This window comes from Anopheles moucheti, chromosome 3, assembly GCF_943734755.1.
Source record: "Anopheles moucheti chromosome 3, idAnoMoucSN_F20_07, whole genome shotgun sequence".
Taxonomy (NCBI): Eukaryota; Metazoa; Arthropoda; class Insecta; order Diptera; family Culicidae; genus Anopheles; species Anopheles moucheti.
The window spans coordinates 56,674,613-56,694,451 of record NC_069141.1 but is presented as its reverse complement, the minus strand read 5'-3'; the positions used below and the strand labels follow the sequence as shown (position 1 = coordinate 56,694,451).

The window sequence follows — 19,839 nt, the reverse complement described above, 5'->3', positions numbered from 1 at the left end:
GCGTGCGCTTTGCCGAGCATCAATCGTACACGTCAGGAAGCGGCACCCATTTCACCTGAGGCAGTACAAGGAAGCTTGCTGTGAGCGATGAAACTGATCACTTATTTGTCGATTGTTCTTGCGGCCCGGCAGCGTCGTGCTTGGAGGGTGGTATTTGTTTTGGGGTGAAATTTCCACAGCTGGACGATCGGAAGTTGTGCTCGTTGGAATTGATTTCTACTCATTTCACAGGGCATTTGTTTATTTCGGAGAGATAGTTCAGATAAATAGATGATCGGCAGTACAGGCAAGTTTATTGCTCAAGAAGTGCAACAAAAACCCTTGGGATGCGGGCTAACGATGAGTCTGTTTAAGTGAGTGTGATAATTGTAATCATCCCGTGTTTTGAGTGAGAAAAACGATTTAGTTTCGACCCCTTTTTGTACGGAGATTTTCTTTCGTGGCTTACGGTTGCGGGCAAAGCGAATGCTGTCTTTTAATGTATCAGTTGTAATTAATAAACTTCAGGTGCGTTAACGATTCGAAACGAATTAGACAATTAGTAATTTTCGGTAGTCTATATATGCGTCTCAAACGATCGTAAAGTACGTCTGGTTAGACGGAGTTAGGCAACATAACAAGGTAAAGAATTACCAATCCAAATAAGCATATGTTGGAATGTGATTAAACTCTTCGTAACGAATAACAGCTTCATCAGAGTATTTTAACCCAATACATATCTTCGTATGCAGTTCCATGTACAAAAATACTCGATTTGTTGGAGCGGTCTAGTTGTGATGTATTGGTAGCGGCGCCAGCCTGCAAACGACAGGACCGAGAAAAAATCCCACCCGGACCAAACCCCCCGTAGCAAGAACTGATTATCCGGCTACGTGGTATAATTGAGTCGATACGGCCTTAGACGTTCGAACGAAACAAAAATAAAATGTATTTATATGTAATCTTTCTTTTCATCTGTATTTATCAAAGTAAAGTGTCTAGCTTATTTGAAATAGTAATATGAATGAACTTAATCAGATGATAATTTAAGAGTACTTTTATTGCCAACACTACTGCGTAGGTCAGTTTCGGTCGTTTATCTTGTGTTTTGTTGTGTGCAAAGTACAGGTAAATTCGAGTCGAAAAAGTGAGCATCAAAATGTAAAAAGATGAAAAATTCACCCAAAATTCGAAAAATAATGAATAGATAGAATAGAAAAATAGATTATTAGATGTCTCACATGCTGAAGATGACCAAATGAAAATAATGTCTTAGACCCTTTGGGGTATTCCTACATGGACTATGACTCAATTTTCAGTGTATAATACTCAACGCCAATGCACAACATCGTAAGACTGCATCTCAATAGTTTTAATAGTTTTTCTATTTTCACTTATTGCATTATTCATTAAAGAAAAAATCGTTTTAAATTGGTTTACTTTCTTTACATTTTTTGTGTTTATATGTATGTATATGGAGGTTAATAATCAGAATTGTGGAACAGAACTTTACAACTACTAGAGTCAAACGAAACTACAATAAAAATGTAACTTCATGAAGAGATGGGTCGCGAATAATTACTACCGCAAAATTATGTATTACTGTATACGTCGAGATCCCAGTTTGAATTTACATGCAATCCTAAAATAAAACGCAATTAAAGTTCCTCAAACTTCCAAATTAAACTGTAAACACTAAAAAAACTAACATTGCGAAACAACAGCACCCAACTAAATTGTGTTTTACTTGTGCAAATTTAAACAATTCGTTAAAGTGAAGATGAAACACACCAATCCATTGATCTGAATGTGTTGGACGCCTTTTACCTATTTGTCCACCTTTCGGCTTACATTTTGAGGAGCAAAGAAAAGTGCCTCAAAAGAGGCCCACACACGCGAGCAGAATGCAAACAAGCGAGCGAACGCCGGCAGGAAGGATGCAGTACCGTCTGGGAAGGTGTGTGTCAATGCCAGTGTCGTCCATTCAGCACCATTACCTTCCGAGCTGATCCGTAAAGAGTGCTCGTTAAGCTGTCAAACGGTAGCGAGACTTTAAAGCGATGTCACACGTATCTGTCCACTGTTTGCTACCATGAAGAGCAACGTTTTGGTAATCCGTCATTTTTTTCCTCCGTTGGTCGGGCCTGGCCAGGTGGAGAATCGTCGTTGATCTCGTCTAAATTCATCATGTACCGTCCGTCCGGAAGCTGTTTCAACGACACCCCTTTCCCAAGCCGACTGATCGGTCGGCGACCTTCACTGTTCTAAGTATCGGCTCTGGTCGGAGGATGAAAAATTCGTCACACGAATTCGTCTAACTAAAGAGGCACCGTGGCAGAGGCCTGTGACTTCTAGACACATTGGGCCCACGATGTGTACGGGAGGTGGTATGCAGGACAATTTGCATCTGAATGGGACACAATTATGCAACTCGGTACGTCGTGCCTGCTTGCTGGTGGTGTGGTCGTCACCTTTATGACATCACTTTTAGACGAGACACTTTCGGTGTCATTTTGGGGTTTCGGTCTGGGCGTTCTTTGAAGAACCCTTTCATGCTACAGGATGATCCGGAAAGTGCTAGTCGCACACTCGCGATGAGAAAGGAATAAAGAATTTAAGCGCAAGAATAATGCACACTTTTCTGTACAAGTTTCCGTGAGAAGATGCGTAATACTCTACAGTACTTCTACAGCATTCTGTAGATATCTTTCCATTGCTAATTCCTCAATCAATTTGCTGACTGCTCGCAAAAAAACCAGCACTTCAAAAATGACAAAAGCGAACCCAGAAAGCGACCACTCGGAAGTATTTGCCTCTGTATTTTCCCCGCACTTGGAAAGCGACCCTGCGCTAGAACTCACTGTTGAGCCAAGGGTGCCACGGAACTAAACACACCGAACACCAACAGGCAACATAAATCGCGCATAAATCGAAGGGGCGTGTTATGTTGCCGGCCCTTGTTCGAGCGCGGGGTTCATCTTCTGGTTTACCCTACTCCTAGACGAAGGTCGCCAGCGGTGAGGGTTTTAGGGTTTTTTGGGTTGCCGCGCGTGTCGAGTACATAGCGCGTCTAAGCATCGACGGAGAGTGTGCGCGATTGCGAGTGCCTAGAACACGACGGGCATTTCTAGCAATGCGTATGAGAGCAACAGAACAGCATTGAAACATTACATAGCAGCAAAGAAAAGAGAGCCACTAAGCCTCATCTCCGGCGTGCGTTCCTTTAGCAACGCAAAGTTGGCCAGATGGATCGGGAGAGGTCTCACCGACCGAAAGGTATCTCCGTACCGGAATAGGGTTGTTTCATTTTCTAGCCTTTCTGATGCTGCCGGATGAAGGGACTTTGCGCTCAGTTCGAGATTGACCTGCGACGGTGGTTGACGCACCATGAGGTTCGGCACCTTTCGGCATCGGGTTTTGGTTGAAGAGTTGCTTTGTGAATTAGAAGCCAGTATTGAAGTAGTGTGAGCCTGGTGGTGCTAAAACTTAAGGTCATCGTTAGGCAAGTGAATAATGAACTGAGCTGGAAATACAGCGAGTGATTTTAATACAAAAAAGTGCATTTTATAAGTGGTTCGTTCTATAAACTTGGATAGAGAATGATGTATTAGAAGTGTTTGGGAACTTGCATCTTGTTTGAAAAAAAAAGAAGTGCTTTATCATAGTGAGAATAAAATCATAGACAGTATTGGTGGCGAATTTTTGTTCTGAAGGACTATCGAAAGAACGATCTGTTTAGTTCACCTCCAACAGTGATTAGAGTGATAGTTCGTGTTTTCTGAAATGAAGGTAAAAGAAACGTTCTTGTGCATGTTTGTGAATCTTTTTAAATTGTTTCCCAAAAAGCACTTACTTGTGCAATCTTTACAACCCGTTTTAATTCATTTGAGGATGTTATAATAAGAATTCTTAAACAAAAGTAATAAAACAATTTAAACTTTATACTTTGATATGTAGTTCAGCACAGATAACGGCTTTGCGTTAAGGTTGATATGTGTATTTTCTTTATACAACATTGTCGAAGACCGGTTATTTTACACAACGAGAGAAACTTCTTAAAAAACTTAACAATGTTTGTTTTTTAGTTTAAAAACAATTCAATTAGGTCTCTATCTTTGTCAATTTTCTATCGCTTTATAAAATATCGATTGATACCTACATTTGGTGTAACCTAATAATAAAAAATCCATAAAATGTTTTATTATTGAGACAATATTAAACTTTGTTAGAATGTTCGTGAATTAAAACACAAAACACAGAAAATGAGAGCTCATTTTGGGAAATTCCCTTTCCATTCCACCATCGTTCACAGACGGAGTTTAAAAGTTGTGGAAGCTGTGCCGAACCGATCACCGATCGATACATCTTCGAGGTGAACGGCAGTGCCTGGCACGGGTCTTGTTTGCGTTGCAGCATGTGCTTTTGTCCACTGGAGCGTCAGGTCTCGTGCTATCTACGGGACGGTGACATGTACTGTAAAGCAGATTACATCAAGTAAGGCAGAACTATCTCGCTTATCACCGGACCGCGATCGAAACTAACAGGTGTTGTGGATGTCTCTATTTTCTCTTTCTTCTGCTGCTGCACCACTCGAAGGAAGTTTAAAACGAGCTGTGCCAAGTGTTTGCGCTCCATATCGGCCACCGATTGGGTACGACGGGCCCGGGAGTATGTGTTTCATTTGGCGTGCTTTGCGTGTGATTCCTGTGGCCGGCAACTGTCCACCGGCGAACAGTTCGCCATCTGTGAGGAGCGGGTCCTGTGCAAGACGCACTACATGGAACTGATCGATGACGGTACGGCGTCGAGTGAAGATGGGTGCGATGCGGATGGGAATGGCAAGAACAAAACCAAGCGCATCCGGACCACGTTTACCGAGGAGCAGATACAGATCTTGCAGGCAAACTTCCAGGTGGACAGCAATCCGGATGGGCAGGATCTGGAAAGAATCGCCCTCGCTACCGGGTTGAGCAAGCGAGTTACACAAGTCTGGTTCCAGAACTCACGCGCCCGCCAGAAGAAGCATGTACATGGTGAGTGTGTTGGCGATGTGGCTAGAGAGCATATCGGAGGATTACTAATTTTAACATTATTTTGATTCTACAATCACTTCATCTATAGTGCCACGAGCTCAGGATCTGTTCAGTGGTATGCGATCGGATCTTAACAACAACAACAGCTGCAGCAGCAGCAACAGCAATGATGGCCCTCCGGCACACCATCTCGGCGGGATTGGGCCGGAAGATTGTGTCCTGGGAAAGACACCCATCTTTAACTCGCACGGTTTCATCAACCTCGTGGTGTGACGGGACCAGCAGCGGGCATACCATCGGTGGATGGATGTTTGCGATCAACAGTGCCATTGACCAACGGTTGCGGATCGAATCCGGGTACGGAGCCGTATTTCGTTGGTTGTTTGTTGCCGTACACGTGCATAGGAACTCGTACAAAGCAGCACGCTCGGTTTTGGGCAAGCTAGACCAAGAGTTGGTAGCGTTCGTACCATCCCGCACTGCCTGAAGCGCTCTTGCAATTCAGTGCAGTGGCTTATAATTACTACGGTAAGGGTAATCTCTTGGATGCTACGCTTGTGCTTTTGTTACATTCAACAAAGCTTGTGCAACTTGTCGACGTTACTCAATGAGCTTTAATATGTGTAACGTATAGAAGATCAACTTCCCGTACGATTTAATATACAGCATTGAAGAACGAACGTCAGTTGTCGCGATGTGTGTTTCACTTTTAAATATCCGAAATATTGCTTAAATACATAAATTTGATTGCATGTTTCCGAGAATAAGGTGGATGAATAAGTTTCAATAGTTATTGATCAACTAAGCTATAAGCGGCAGAGCACTGTTGTACAGCAGCATCAATTGTGTTCGATAATTACAAAGCATTTTACAAATATACAACATAAATATAATATACAACCCAGAGTTGGTAAAATTAGCATGCATGCTTAAAGACCCGAAAATAAGACTTGGCTCTAGCTATAGACGCACGTTTAAATGATCTCCAGTCAGTATGAAGAGAAAATTTGTATTATTGGACCAGCTGTTTACTACATATTCGGCAAATGATTAAGATCGGTAATTTTTGTTATAAAAATAATCTACAATCGACGGATATCCAAATCAATTGTAGTATGTTTTATGTAAAATTAATTTCTAAAAGGAAAAGATCATCTTTTCTCTAGCAATTTAAAGTAACCTTTGGACCAAGTAATTAATTAATAACATTAATTATTTCCCTTTGACAAATAGTCTTGCAAAAATAATTTCTTTAAGCAATCACTTTGTAAAATCAGTCAAGTTACTTTATAGTGAACAGAAAGTTATCTCGTTTCGGTCTATACCCAGCGAACGTTAGACGAAACACTGTGGGCTTGTTTTTAATTGAAATGTCAAACGAAGGTGGATCGAGCTAGAAGAGTAATGTGGCTATAAAGCGAGCTACAACCTGCCTTCCGTTTTAAACTTTGCACCAAGCATCTGAACTGAACGGAGGAAAAAAACAGTTCTTACAAAAACCAACAAATACTAACCGCTCGAACCACAGTTCGGGAACCGAGCGAGCGAGTTAAAACAAATACAGAAATTAATTTCATAATTTATGTTCGTACAGCTTCATTCGGGTGAATCCCACCGTGCCGTCTATGGGCCGATTATTCATCCAGCCCGGGTGAAAACTGCAGTAAGACAAACGACACCACATCCTCTTAACCGCCCTGGGCGACTTAGTCGAGCGCAATAAGTAAAGGGAATCGGCGGTCAATTACTCCGCCTCGAAACCGTTGGCGAGTGATCGAGGAAGTGAAAATAATTGAAAGCTTCTGGCTAGTAGCCAGAATGTGGCCAGAAGATTTGTTTAAAAAGTGCCTTCTATTTCCCATTCGTCCTCTACTTACTCCCCCGTCCTTCAGGTCCCTGGTTTGCAATCCCCTTTGAATCGTTGTTACTTATGCTGCAGAGAAGGGGTTTCAATTTCGTACCTCGTTTCGATAAAAGTGGTTGCCCATCCTTGAGGGCATTTTGGCCCTATTAAATGTGATAAATGGTGCCGATCGGTGCCGGAGGCTTATCGTGGAATTGGTTCGCGCGGGATTGGTATGACGATCGGTTGCGCAATTTCACCGGTATGTTTTTTCTGTATTTTTTTGTCCCCTGTATGCTTCGGAGGTGATCGAAATGGTAGCACGGAAATCGAAGCCCATTAATAAAGGTGAACAAATGGTTTTCTTCGGGCGGAGTGTGTGTGTGTACACTTTTTTTGTTTGGGTGAGCTTTCTGACAGCATACTTTGGCACATTTGGGTAGAATAATGACCAGCTATTTGGTGCGAGAGAAAGTTTGAAAGTTTGATAAAATGATAATAGACTTTTTATTAAATGCATTTCGCTACTAGCAATTACCCAATTTTTTGTGTTATTGATGGATTTGTAATGGAGATCCCATCATGAAAATTATCGAAACGTGGATTACCTACCATACGAAGTGAGCATAATTTTGTTTTTATTATTCATCAAATTATTTATCAAAAATGTCTATTTAATTGTATTTTACAAGTTTAAATAAGTAATTTCATTAAATAATAATGTAAAATTGTTGTATTTTTTGGCTTGGATTCATATTATATAACTTTATATTTTCATGTGTTTAAATAATGTGTGATTTTGAATTACAAATGAACTAGATTGAACTTTGAAATAACAAAATTTTGACGTTGAAATACGATAAATTATACTAACATTATATTGAGCATCACAAAATTACTTAAATTTGTCCCTCAAAGTTATATCATATAAATTTTTGCATTATGCACATGAATTTGTGACACTGTTTTGAACTGAATTATCTAAAAAAAAAATAAGTAAATAAATAAATGATTTATGATGATTTATAAATGATAATGATAATGAATAAATGAAATAAATGATGAAATACAATAAATTATACTAACGTGATACTGAGCATCACAATATTACATAAATTTTTCACTCAATGTTATAACCTATAAATTGTTGCATTATAGACCTGAATTTGTGACACTGTTTTGAACTGTATTTTCGAAAAAACACAAATAAATCTGTTTTTAACAATCCACGTCTTATTATGACATTTTTTATATGATCCACGATTCCCGTTTTTTATATGATCCACCTCTTTTAAAATGAATACTTGTACCAAAGGGATTATATTTCTAGATCTACACAAACACAGCAAATTTAAATTATGCAAACTCGATAGAAAAACTGTTCTAGCATACAGGGGATAACAACACGGAAAAGGATTCAAATTCAAACGGAAGCTGATTCGGATGCGTCTTACAATCGCTTACAACCATGTTACCTCAATGCTCTGAATCGAACAAACGATTCAACAACATATTGAACAGAATATGCTCAATTTTACATGATTCGATACATAGCTTCAAAGACATAAATATACATTCAAACAGGTACGCTCAGCTCAGCGGACACGGCATTAACTTCACTTTCCACCGAGCGGGGAACGTACGCACGAGCAAACATCTTGCCTTTGATCGGTTCTTTGTAGGCAAAGGATGCTACTTTTATCACCTCTCATATCGTTACTTTTATTAATCCTAAATGTCCGCGCGGCAAGATTTATGCAGTATTTGCACTGGCAATTGGTTTCGCGGTTTAATTTATGCATACATCGCGAACGCAAAAAAGCAACATCACCTCAACAACCTCGCCATTTGGCGAGAGGATTGGCGAAAGCAAAAACAAAAGAAGCAGCTACCCAACGAGTAGCGGGTAGTAGTGCGGGGTTAGATGAAGCTGATACAAGCATCATAAAAGCAACAACAAGTGTCGGAAGCTTTTCCAACCGCTCGAACGAGGGCGCACACACACGCACCAGCATCGCAAAGGATTCCATCGGGTTGTAAATAAAAGATTTTATTTTCATTTCCTTCAGTGCCTCTGAAGGGCCTAAGAATGTTGCTGCGCGTTGGGTGCTGGCTCGGGTCGATTTCCATGCGATCGTCAATATGCTGCCGGGCAGCCGTTTGTTTCCGTTTCGTTACGATCGTTCTGGCGAAACCCGGTTCTGTCGCTCAATAACTAATTGAAACATATTTCGTCGGTTCGGTTTGGTTCGCTTAGTCTTCAAATTAAAATACTTCGTACCGATCGTAAATCGATCAGCCAATCGATCGACTTTGGGTGCCTCCAGTTCGGAAAAAACGTTGCATACGGACGATTCCCATAGCGTTGAATGTTTTACAGCCCGGCCCGAACATCAACTCCCGGTCTTTACTTTGTATGTTTTGTGCAGCAGTGTACATGCTACCTGTCCGAGGTATGCTTCATTCTGCAATGGTGTTTTGTGTATAGTTTATTTTTGCTGCGCCCCCCCTCTCTAACGTAACACGTAAATTAAGACAAAAAAATGGAACCGTTTGGGTCGGATCGGAGATCCTTCCATTATTGTTTCCACATATTTTTTGTTGCTTCTGTCTTTGCGCATACGTGTTGTTTTTTCGGTTAAGAATGAATGGATTATCTTGGTGCAGTGGTAAGGTTCGGTTTCGTTGCTTCTATCAGCCCCCAAGATGCTTTACGCCACAGCATTTGCCATCTGCATCCATCTGCAGGGTGGTGCAGTGCAGAAGCCCAAAGCTATTATCGGTTTGAGTTATTCTTGCAATTACGAAATCGATCCTCCCATCATTGGTTGCGATTGGATAATGAATGCTGACGTTGTTTACTTTTTCGCGAACATCACAAAGGAAAAATCACCTTGCGTATGAGCGTGTGTGTTGTTGGGATCCATGACATTGTGCAGCTTTGTTACGGAGTGGCGAATCCACAAAAAACTTCTATCTTTACCAACTTAACAAGCAACTATGTCTCAAATCGTGAAACATATTTTACGATCAAGAGAATTACTCGACAACAACAACAACGAACTGACAACTTCATTCGAATGGTGATACATCAATCTGCTCTAATAAATTCCGGTAGATGGCGCTCCAAAGTAGCAATATTGAAATGATTTACTTAGGTACAACAGGATAGGAGAAATATAGGTAGAACCATAATATCTCTGGTACTAAATGTTAAAAGCATAACAAATAATCAATAATTCAAGATCGGTTCCGAGATTTGTAATTTGTTATGGTTCCATTTTGAATATTACTATTCAAAAAACAAGAATATAGTAAAGATATAATCACAAATCTAAGAATTCAAAGATATTACGTTGAATTCTTCGATCGAAAGACATAAATTATAATTCGAAGTGCTTTTTGATTTACCGAAACTTTTATGTCTTTCACAACTATTTCAAGTTGGGTTATTCTTTTGCTTAACAACCTACTAGGTCATGCCTGCCATAATAGACTTCCTAGACCTATAATTATGTCAGGAAGTTACATTATTCTTCTACAAATAATGAGCTTTTTCTACATTGCAACTGTCCATTGCCAGTTTCCATTTGCTACCGGTCGTCTAACCCTGTGCTATAACACTATCAAATGGCAAATTCGAACAAAGAATAACCACAAATGGAAGGCCGAGGCCTCTTAGGTTGAGGTACCTCAGATATGCATCTTCTAACGAAAGCAAAAATCTTCAGATCATATCATGAGGTCTACTTCTGCAAGGTGTATAATCCATCCTCTTCAGTGTTCTAGATCAAATACCTACAAGGCAAGGCACTGTGATGGACTCTCCAATATTTGGTCTAATGTCTAAAAACTCATATCATTACTTACCTAGTAATTTCACAGAACTTTCAAATTACGGAACTATATTTTCAAATATCTGACTTTGAACAGGATATTTTAAAATCGAACTTGATTCTAAAACTTCTCTAAGCGACTTGTGAGCTGAGATCATACAGTGACCACAAAATGCTGGTTCACCGGTCGAATGATAGTACGAAACTGAGGCACCTTAGAAACAAGCGACCCCCGTGCGTAATCAATTTCACTTTGTTTAGCTGCTCCACAAACACCACCGGAGACAGGTTTGGGCGCTCCCAAACAAAAAACAAATAGCAACCCCGTATCAACGTTGATCGTTGAAACGGAATACTAACAGCCGCTGCAGGTGACTGTAAGCGCAACGCAACGGCGCGTAGCCACGAAATAAACCATAACGTTTAGCGGTCGTTTAATACATTCCACACGGCACGTAGCCGGAACGCTGAGTCGTGCATAAACATTACGGCGAGCGGCCAAAGGAGACGGTCCCGTTCAGCGGCGGACAACAACTGTCACCTGCTGTTTGCCTGATAAGACCCGGAGAGTGTCCGGCGGTGAAGCGAAAGGCGGAAGAAAAGCGCATCCTTGAACTAGACACGACCGCATTATAAAATGGTCCCGGCGCCGGAAAAAGCAGTACACTTCGCTTCCGCTTCCCATCGGCACAGGTAGCTCTCAGTAGCTTACAGCGCCTTTCCGCTTTTTCGTTGCGTGTGTTCCGGTATTGCGTGCAGTGTTATACTTCCGTTGTTACGTGTTTTGCCGCAAAATGAACACCTCTCTGCTGCACGTTGTCGTCGGGGCAGTCCTCGTGGGTCTGTTCGTGTCGTCTGTGCATGGATTCAAGGAGCAGACGTACTTCGACATGACTGAATCGGAATCGCAAGAGTACGGACCGACGGTGGTTGGTGAAGACAATCGGTTGCCATGTCCGTATGCCGTCCACGGCGTCCGTCCACCACAGGGCGAGTGTGGCGATTGTGGGTTCGTGATCGTTGAGAAACGTCATCACTACTGCATCCCCGGCAAGAGTGTCATCAAGGTTCTGCGCCGTAAGCCAACCTGCAACTGCAAGACACCGAACCTTCACGGCCATCTGGGATCGGGATATTACGCGTCGGAGAGCAAGGTCGTCCCGAACTACGAGTCCCCATCGACGTCAGCCCAAGGACCCTCTCCAGTAGCAGTGAGTGGTGCAGGATCGGAGCAAGTGTCGCGAATGCTACGGACACTCATTAACGATTCCCACCGGGGCAGCAACTATGGAGATGCTGCTGACAAGACGGCTACTCCCCAGTACCGGACGTTGGACTCTAGCAATGCCCCGAGATCCTTCAACTGAACCACGGAGAAGAGTCGAACTGCAGACCTAGCAGAGAATGTAAATACAGTGACCTGGGACTGCTGAGATGCTGGAAGCGCGATACACGTTCTTTTTTGTTACATTGGTCGTAAAGTAAGCGATAAGTGGGAGTAGGTTAGACATTTTGTTACGAAATAAATTATTTCTGAAGCTGCGCAGCTTTACGGGGAAAATGAGTGTTCACATGTTTAATTCGTTATCCAAATTTCGGGAAGTATTTTTTAATGATGATGAGTTTAAAAGAATTGAGACTTCCTTTGTTTTGGATTGTCTTGTAGCATGTGTAACCAAAGGACATCATTTAGCCCAGCTCGTGTTATGGAGCAACTAGATGCACGCAACGATCGCAATATGCTCCAGGATATTAATATTTTACAATTGTCTAACTCGTCTAACTCTGTTCAAGAAAGATCCATGGGACGCTATGTATGGATACTAAAGGGGATTAACTATTTTTGCTAATCGGTGGGTATTGGGCATTATGATGGGTCGTATATTAGTATCATGGGACGGCATTCCTAATATAGTATAGAGGCTTCACAGAACTATTTGAAGAAAATTCCGGATATTCCAGTTTCGCTTGAATTAGTGGATATTTTTCAACTTTACAACGTATTTCAGAACTCCACGAAGTCACTATTTTTTATCAATCAGTTTGATGTATAAATAATTACCTAAGGAACATTGTTGTTAAATTTTATTTTTAACGGTCAATTTGAATGCAATAGTTGGAAAGCTTTCATCTATTCGATGGTAGTGTGTAGATCACTCGATAAAAGACTCAAGAATTGAGTAGTAGCAATTACCGAGAGGACGCTCATTCGAGAAAGCTAACCCTGCGAACGAGGACGTGATTATTGAACTTCACGATTGCGTCAAATAAGAGGCAATTGAATTGCTGAATTAAAAATGGAATGCTAAAAGAAGTCTTTTGTTTATTCTACGTTTCGTGTTACACATGAATTTAAGTGTTAAAACGCCATTGTTGCACACAATATACGCCAAAAACTGTCAAAACAGAACAGCTAAAGCAAATCTGTATTCGGAATAATATAGAAATATGAAAGTTATTATCATTACCTTCATTTATAGACCTAAAGGCAGTTGTTAAATATCCGATCGTTATTTCAAAATAACTTAGCATTAAAGATCTTCAATTTTAGAGTACAGACTACCTTTGTTCAAGACTTTACCATTGCGGTAAAGGTGAGCTATCTGCAGTGAAATTCAATATGGAGCTCATAGTTAAGAGAGTTGGTTGCATATATAAAATTGTATATTTTTTATACACAAGCACAGCAAACAGTTGCTAAATCAGCTTATGTACACATTCCACACGTGTACGGCGTCATATGTCAACGCCGGTAAGTGGAAAAATTCGTTTGTCGCTGATAACATTTAACCTTGTCCATTTAAAACATCCATTTTTTACATATTCAGACACGTTTTTACGCAATCGCACATGTGACGTGCCTCGTGAAATGATCGCAATTTTGAAAAATGCTGTTAGGGATTGTTTTTGTCTAGCTTAAGAAATGGAGACAGCCAAACATATACTTGAAGAGTCATTTCCAAATGATGATATTTCCATAGCTTTTACCCACATTATGGGTTTGAGTGTAAGTAAAACAAACAAACTTTCATAGTTTTCATTTTTTTAAAAGAACCGTTCTGTCAATTTATTAAAACACCTAAAATAAATAAGCTTGATCACATGACTTAATTCCCCATGCTAAGGATGGCAGTGTCTCGTTCTTTATCCTCCGATCCTAATAGTTGTATCCATGGCGAGATCGATCAGTGCAGGGACAAGGCTTTTTCTGTGGTTTCGGGTAGGTAGGCGCCGGTGCTTTGGATTCATAGCTTGCCGGAGTGTACGCTGGCTTCGGGTAGGTCTGGCTGTTGTACGTCAACGAAGGATAGCGCGGTGGTACGGTGTACGGAGCATGGGTCACCGTTGGGTGTTGGGTAGGGTAGGTGTAGGAAGTGGGATGCGTGGCACAGGGCTTCGGACGGGCGGTGGTGTACGGTACTGGAGTGGTGAGTTTGTAGCAGGGTTTTTCGGTGGTTGCATACGTCTCCTTCGGCGGACCGTAGTGTACGCGCGCATAGGACTCTTTCGGTGGGGTGTATACTTCCTTCGGTGGGGCGTAGGAGTTCTTGGGTGCATCGTACTTTTCAGCCGACGCTCCGTATTTTGGTTTGGGTGGTGCCTGTTGGTGCGTGTAGGTCTTCTTTGGTGGATCGTACACTTCAGCAGATGCTCTGTAGGTTGGCTTGTGTGACGTACACGGCTTCTTCTTCGGGTCGTAAACTTCAGCTGATGCACCGTAGGCAGGTTTATGTGGCGTATATGTCTTCTTTGGCGGATCGTACACTTCAGCCGAAGCTCGGCAAGGAGGCTTGTGCGGAGTGTAGGGCTTTTGCGGTGGCTCATACGATTCCTTCGCTGGAGCATGAGTAGGTTTGCAAGGGACATGTGGCGTGTAGGGCTTTTTCGGGTGCTCGTAAGATTCCTTCTCTGGAGCATAGGTTGGTTTGCAAGGGACATGTGGCGTGTAGGGCTTTTTCGGGTGCTCGTAAGACTCTTTCTCTACGACGTAAGGCTTCGGGGTAGGGTGATGATACACAGTGCGTGGTAGTTCGTAGGATTCTTTCGACTTGTCACAAGGTTCCTTTGGCGGAACGTACGGTTTCGTGGTACAAGCGCACGGTTTCTTCGGGTATTCGCAGGGTTTTCTGTGCGGTTCGTACGGTGTCTTGGGCAGCGGATGATGTTTCGATGGGTCCACCATAAGCGAGCGCACAATTTGATGCAGCAGATTCTTGGACAGCTTCTTCGGTGCATCCGATGGTAGTTGCACGCAGATCGACAGTGGTAGCAATTTGTCCGGACAGTGAGGATTCTTGCACGGCGGCTTCGGTACATAATGATCGACGGCGGTCATATGTTCTTCGCTGCTTTCATCACTTCCATAGTGGTGCGGGCAGTAGGTAGTTGACGGATGAATTCCTACCCGTTTGCTAGCATAGCTGTTCGTTGGTGGTGGTGTACTTGCATTTGCGCCATACATTGGTTCGTAGGCACAGTTGGCATACCGGAAAAAAATGACGAATAACGTCGTGGTAAACACTGCTGCTAACTTCATCTTCAGCCGTGTTGAACCGGTGCAGAGTTTGTCGAATGGAAACTACAAATCAAAAATACGAAAGAGAAAGAGAAAATTTTAATTGATTTGAAGAGTAAAGAAATATTCGCTAGTAGTCACCTCCTCAGTAGCTGCTCGTTGAAGCTCGTTGTTGAGCGGATGAAAGTTGAATGTTGAGTATGACTATTTCACTGACCGGTCATGGTTTATATAGTGCACACGTAAATCGTACCCTGTCGCCCGACAACCGCAGCGATCGGGTGGATGTGACGCATTACGCTACCACAGTGACGCGCACGTACCTTCATAAAAAGAACAGTAGAAGGTTCACCCGGTTGGTGCTACTAATGTTACACTGGACGCTACTTTCACTGATAAGGAAAGGAAAAACATGTGATGTGTTGCGGTACATTTGGGGACATTTTTCAGCACAAGAACGTAGAGTACAACGTAATTCTGTTATGGCTATGTATTGTTTTTGGGAAAGAAAACGCTAACCAGTGTTGCTTCCAAAACAAATTGAAGGTGGGTTATACAATAAAAGTTCCCTAGCAGAGATGTTTAGCATTTAATAAAAGTGCATTTGAACAATAAGTGTTAGGTTACATTAGATATTATGAAGAATGACCAAAAAACCTTCAAAGTGCACGAAGAAACGTGCATAAGATAAGCAATTCATCATGAAAATTCTAAACGAAAGAGTTGATACATGATGGAACGCGATAATAGAAAAGTAACACATAATGGCGTCGAATTGCACCAAACAAACCGTACAAGTTACGTATTGAAAAAAAAACCAAACTACAATATTTGATTATGGAGCAAATGAAAAAGAATTAAATAATTAAACTTAGGTAAACAAAACACTTAATGCCATTTAAATGATAACATGATGCATTTGAAACAAGAAAATAATATAATATAAACATTTTTTATGCATGAAGAACAGTCTGGCCGCATTCCATGGTATTGGTTTGGAGGTATTTCCTACTTCGAGCAGTGAAAGGGCTCCCTTATCCCGGGTGTACTCGGTGGATGTAAGATAGACATGTGTCATAAAAAAACCAACCACAAAACCTACAAAAACCACAAATTTCTTACCTCACGGTACAATGTGTACGAACGTGACCGTAGTAACATTGGACATCGCAGATAAAAAGGCAATCATTCCAACGCTTTTCGGGAAGCATTTCTGGTAAGGTTTTTTATATTAAAGAAGCTTTGATAGAAAGTACAAAATAGCTCAAAAACAATCTGGTTCAGTATGTTAGGGTGGCGCACAGTAAAATGAAATTTGACCCAAAAGAAGTGGATTAAAACATTATACAAAGAAAAAAACTTCAGCTAAAATGCGTTTGCAATTAAGAGTAGCTAATGTCAGTGAGTTGGGGAGGCTCGGTGGTCGCGGTTTTCACACGACAGAACTGATCCAAAATCCCATCCGGACTGAACCCCAATACTGACGTACTGACTTTCTTGCTATGTATAAATAAAATCAAAGAAAGTCTGAAATGGTAAGCTCTAAGGCTCTGAAGCTTCTTGTGCCGATTTCGAAGATTAAGAAGAAAATGTCACTGAGCTTGTAACGGTTCTAGTAAAATTTCAGATTGTTTTGTTATGACATAACTCACATAAGCAAAGATAGGAAAGAATTTTAAACAAAGCAAAAAGTCCTTTACATTGTTACATAACTTTTGATTTGGTGGAATGTGGTGGCGCAACTTTACACTGTATCACATTCTATAATAAATTGTACTTGACCAATCTCAATGTTTAAGGTTCTATCCAAACTTATGTCCACAATTTATCTGAACTTGATATAATTTAAAGAATTTGCATTGTGAGTGTTAAAACTATCTACACTAATACTGTCTGCCCACATGCAACAACCCACATGCACGTTGCATAACCATAGTTCAAGTGCAAATATGTTGAAAACATGACCAAAACAAAACCAAACATATAACTTCTTTCGTAAGCGATCCGCCATTGTACGGGAACACTAGCTACTATTATTGCTACCAGAGACGTGTCTGCTTGCCTTTCCCACTAGTCCCTTGTGCAACTCTTCTCTCCTTCAGGCACCCGAAGGTGGATCGTTTACGTTTACCAGAAACGTTTATTATTTAAATGCGGTAAGCAAAGGGCACCTGAAGACGACGACGACGCCCCAAGTGGGCACACTTTTTCGCGCGTAACCGCGTACGGCACTCGACGGCTTTTCCTCCAGTGCGTACCCGGGCACGTGAACGGTGCCGACCGAATTCGAACAAAAAGGCTTGCGAACACTTGGGGCAGCCCACCTCATGATGGTTGGAAAACGGCTGGCTAAAGTTCGGTCACGTACGGCGTTTGACATCGACAGACTTGGCGGCTGACATTGACAGCTTTAAAATGGTACGCAAATCATATATCGGTCAGCGGAAGTGTTTCTCGTTTTTCCGACTGTCAGGCATGCGAAACTAGAACAAACGGTCAGGCGAATGGGCAAGTTTTTCTTCGACCATCGATGAAGAAAATTAAAGGCTGAAAAAGTACTCACCTCGCAACAAAGCGGATAGCACGTACCGAGAAGTGTTGGTTTCGATTGCATGGCTACTGGAACTAGTACTGGAACTGGAACCGGGTATGGTAGTTTACTTACCAAAAAAGGAAAAAGGGATACTTTCCTGTGATTGTACACTTCCGAGCGCCGCGAAGGGATGCGCCTTCCTGGGGTTATCAGACGTTGTGAGGATAGTTAGATGGAACGTCACTTTCACAAAGCACGGAAGTTTGATTGTAAAATTGAGTGTCGGACGTGTCCGAGGGGTTCTGATGCTAGTAAAACTGTAATTAAAACAGAAAAATGGAGAAATAATTCTGATAAAACTAAGAAAAGATTATAAATAATATAGCAAACATGAAAATCAGTCAAAAGTATAAATGGTTCTACCTATTCACACATCCAGGGAAAATAGTATACAATTACTCACAATAACTCACAGTTGTTAACGAGAAGTTGGACCTGAAGTTATTAATTCGGACAACGATTCTTTTAACAATAGTTAATAGTCAAGTTATTGCAGCGACCTAAAGCACGAAAATTTCGTACACCAAACATTCAACTACTCAAAGCAATCAATAATTATTTGTGGATTTTCAAGGTACGTAATGGCTGGATAGCCTTGCATAAATTAAATTAAATATTGTTATTTATTATAATATATCATTACCTATTATACCTTTAACTTTATTGTATCATTAACATCAGCTACTACCTATTAAATTATTTATAACATTTTTAAAATGTGTTTAGAGTGCTATTAGTCGATAGTTTGAATATCTTAGCATCCGAATGTAGTGTAGAAGATTATTAGTAGAACGTTAGATTTATTAGCAGAACGGTTTGGGTCAGCCTACAGATTTGTAAAAAAATCAAGTAGAAGCAGTTTTTGTTAATAATTAAAGTAATAAATAAATATGAATAATGTGTTCTACTTTCGGGATCTCAAATATAGGAACGTTGGACGGTAGTAAAGTATAGACAAAGCCGAGTTTTAATACTAAATATTTGAGAATTTTCAAAGTCATTCAACTTGTTATGCAAGTAAGCTTAAGATCCATTACCAGAAGCTTAGATTATGAATTTGGTCTTATAAGCTGTGCAGCTTCTACTACGAGCTGCTTAGTTAACAATTAAACAAGCATGTTTGAATACATAGTTTATTTTTACATATACATATACTAAAAGGACAAATGAGAGGTTCGCTCAACGATCATTTCAAAAAGGCTCCCAAGCTCTCGTTTGACACAACAACTCAATCTTCCTCGGATTGGGATATTAGGAGATTATTATTATTTTACTGTTCAGTTTGTGCCCTATGAAAAATGCATAATATAGTTCATCCTAATAGAAAAAATCAAAATACTTTGTATTACCAATTGTACTAATGAAGCCAAATAAAGACATTACTTCCGTAAATAACCGCAACCACTACAGTTTAAATGATAGACACAACATTACATTGTACCCTACAAATCCTCCTAGTTCTGTGATTTGTCTTCTGATACACTGTTTAAGAACGATGGCCAAAAGACAGAGTAGTCATAAACATCACACTTTGTTATCCGGGATCTAATAGACCTCCGCGAAAGGTGGAACAAGTTGTAGTGAATCTGCAGGGAATAGATGCACATCATCAGCATCCTCCGCCAGGTGTAATCGATCCACGCCCGTGCACCACATCCTGGTCAGTCGCACCACCATACAAGGCACCTCTAGCAGAACGCTAACACCGCATGAAGCCAAAATGCACGAGCCGCACCATCGATGGAGGTCCAACATCTATTTTTGCTCCAAACTGGGCAACTCCTGTCGGCCCGGCTGGCACTGACGGTACAAAACCAATGACAAATATCAGCATGCCGTATGCCATTTACGGGGGTCGCGGCGTGGACGTGCTGCTTTTGCTGTTTGTGTCATGAGCAATAAAAATGGGAAAAATATGATTTTTATTTTGGTACCGTACGCATCCTGTCCGCGGTGCGCGCGATCGGGTTTGATCGTTTTGCATTGAACTGTTGGGCCGTGTTTCGTGTGCCGTTGTACCCAGGGAGGTTCGGTTCGGT

The 19,839-nt window shown here is 41.2% G+C and overlaps 2 protein-coding genes across 2 annotated transcripts; one reads left to right on the top strand and one right to left on the bottom strand.

Annotated features, from left to right (window-relative positions):
* Positions 1-2,350: 2,350 nt before the first annotated feature.
* LOC128302849 (LIM/homeobox protein Awh-like) lies at positions 2,351-5,285 on the top strand. The gene is made up of 4 exons (XM_053039695.1): positions 2,351-2,413; positions 4,226-4,473; positions 4,576-5,012; positions 5,101-5,285. Exons 1-4 carry the CDS (start codon positions 2,351-2,353, stop codon positions 5,283-5,285), a joined length of 933 nt encoding a protein of 310 aa, XP_052895655.1.
* Positions 5,286-13,848: 8,563 nt separating this feature from the next.
* On the bottom strand, positions 13,849-15,228 carry LOC128305224 (adhesive plaque matrix protein-like). Its single transcript, XM_053042578.1, has one exon. It carries the CDS (start codon positions 15,226-15,228, stop codon positions 13,849-13,851), a length of 1,380 nt encoding a protein of 459 aa, XP_052898538.1.
* Positions 15,229-19,839: the final 4,611 nt, after the last annotated feature.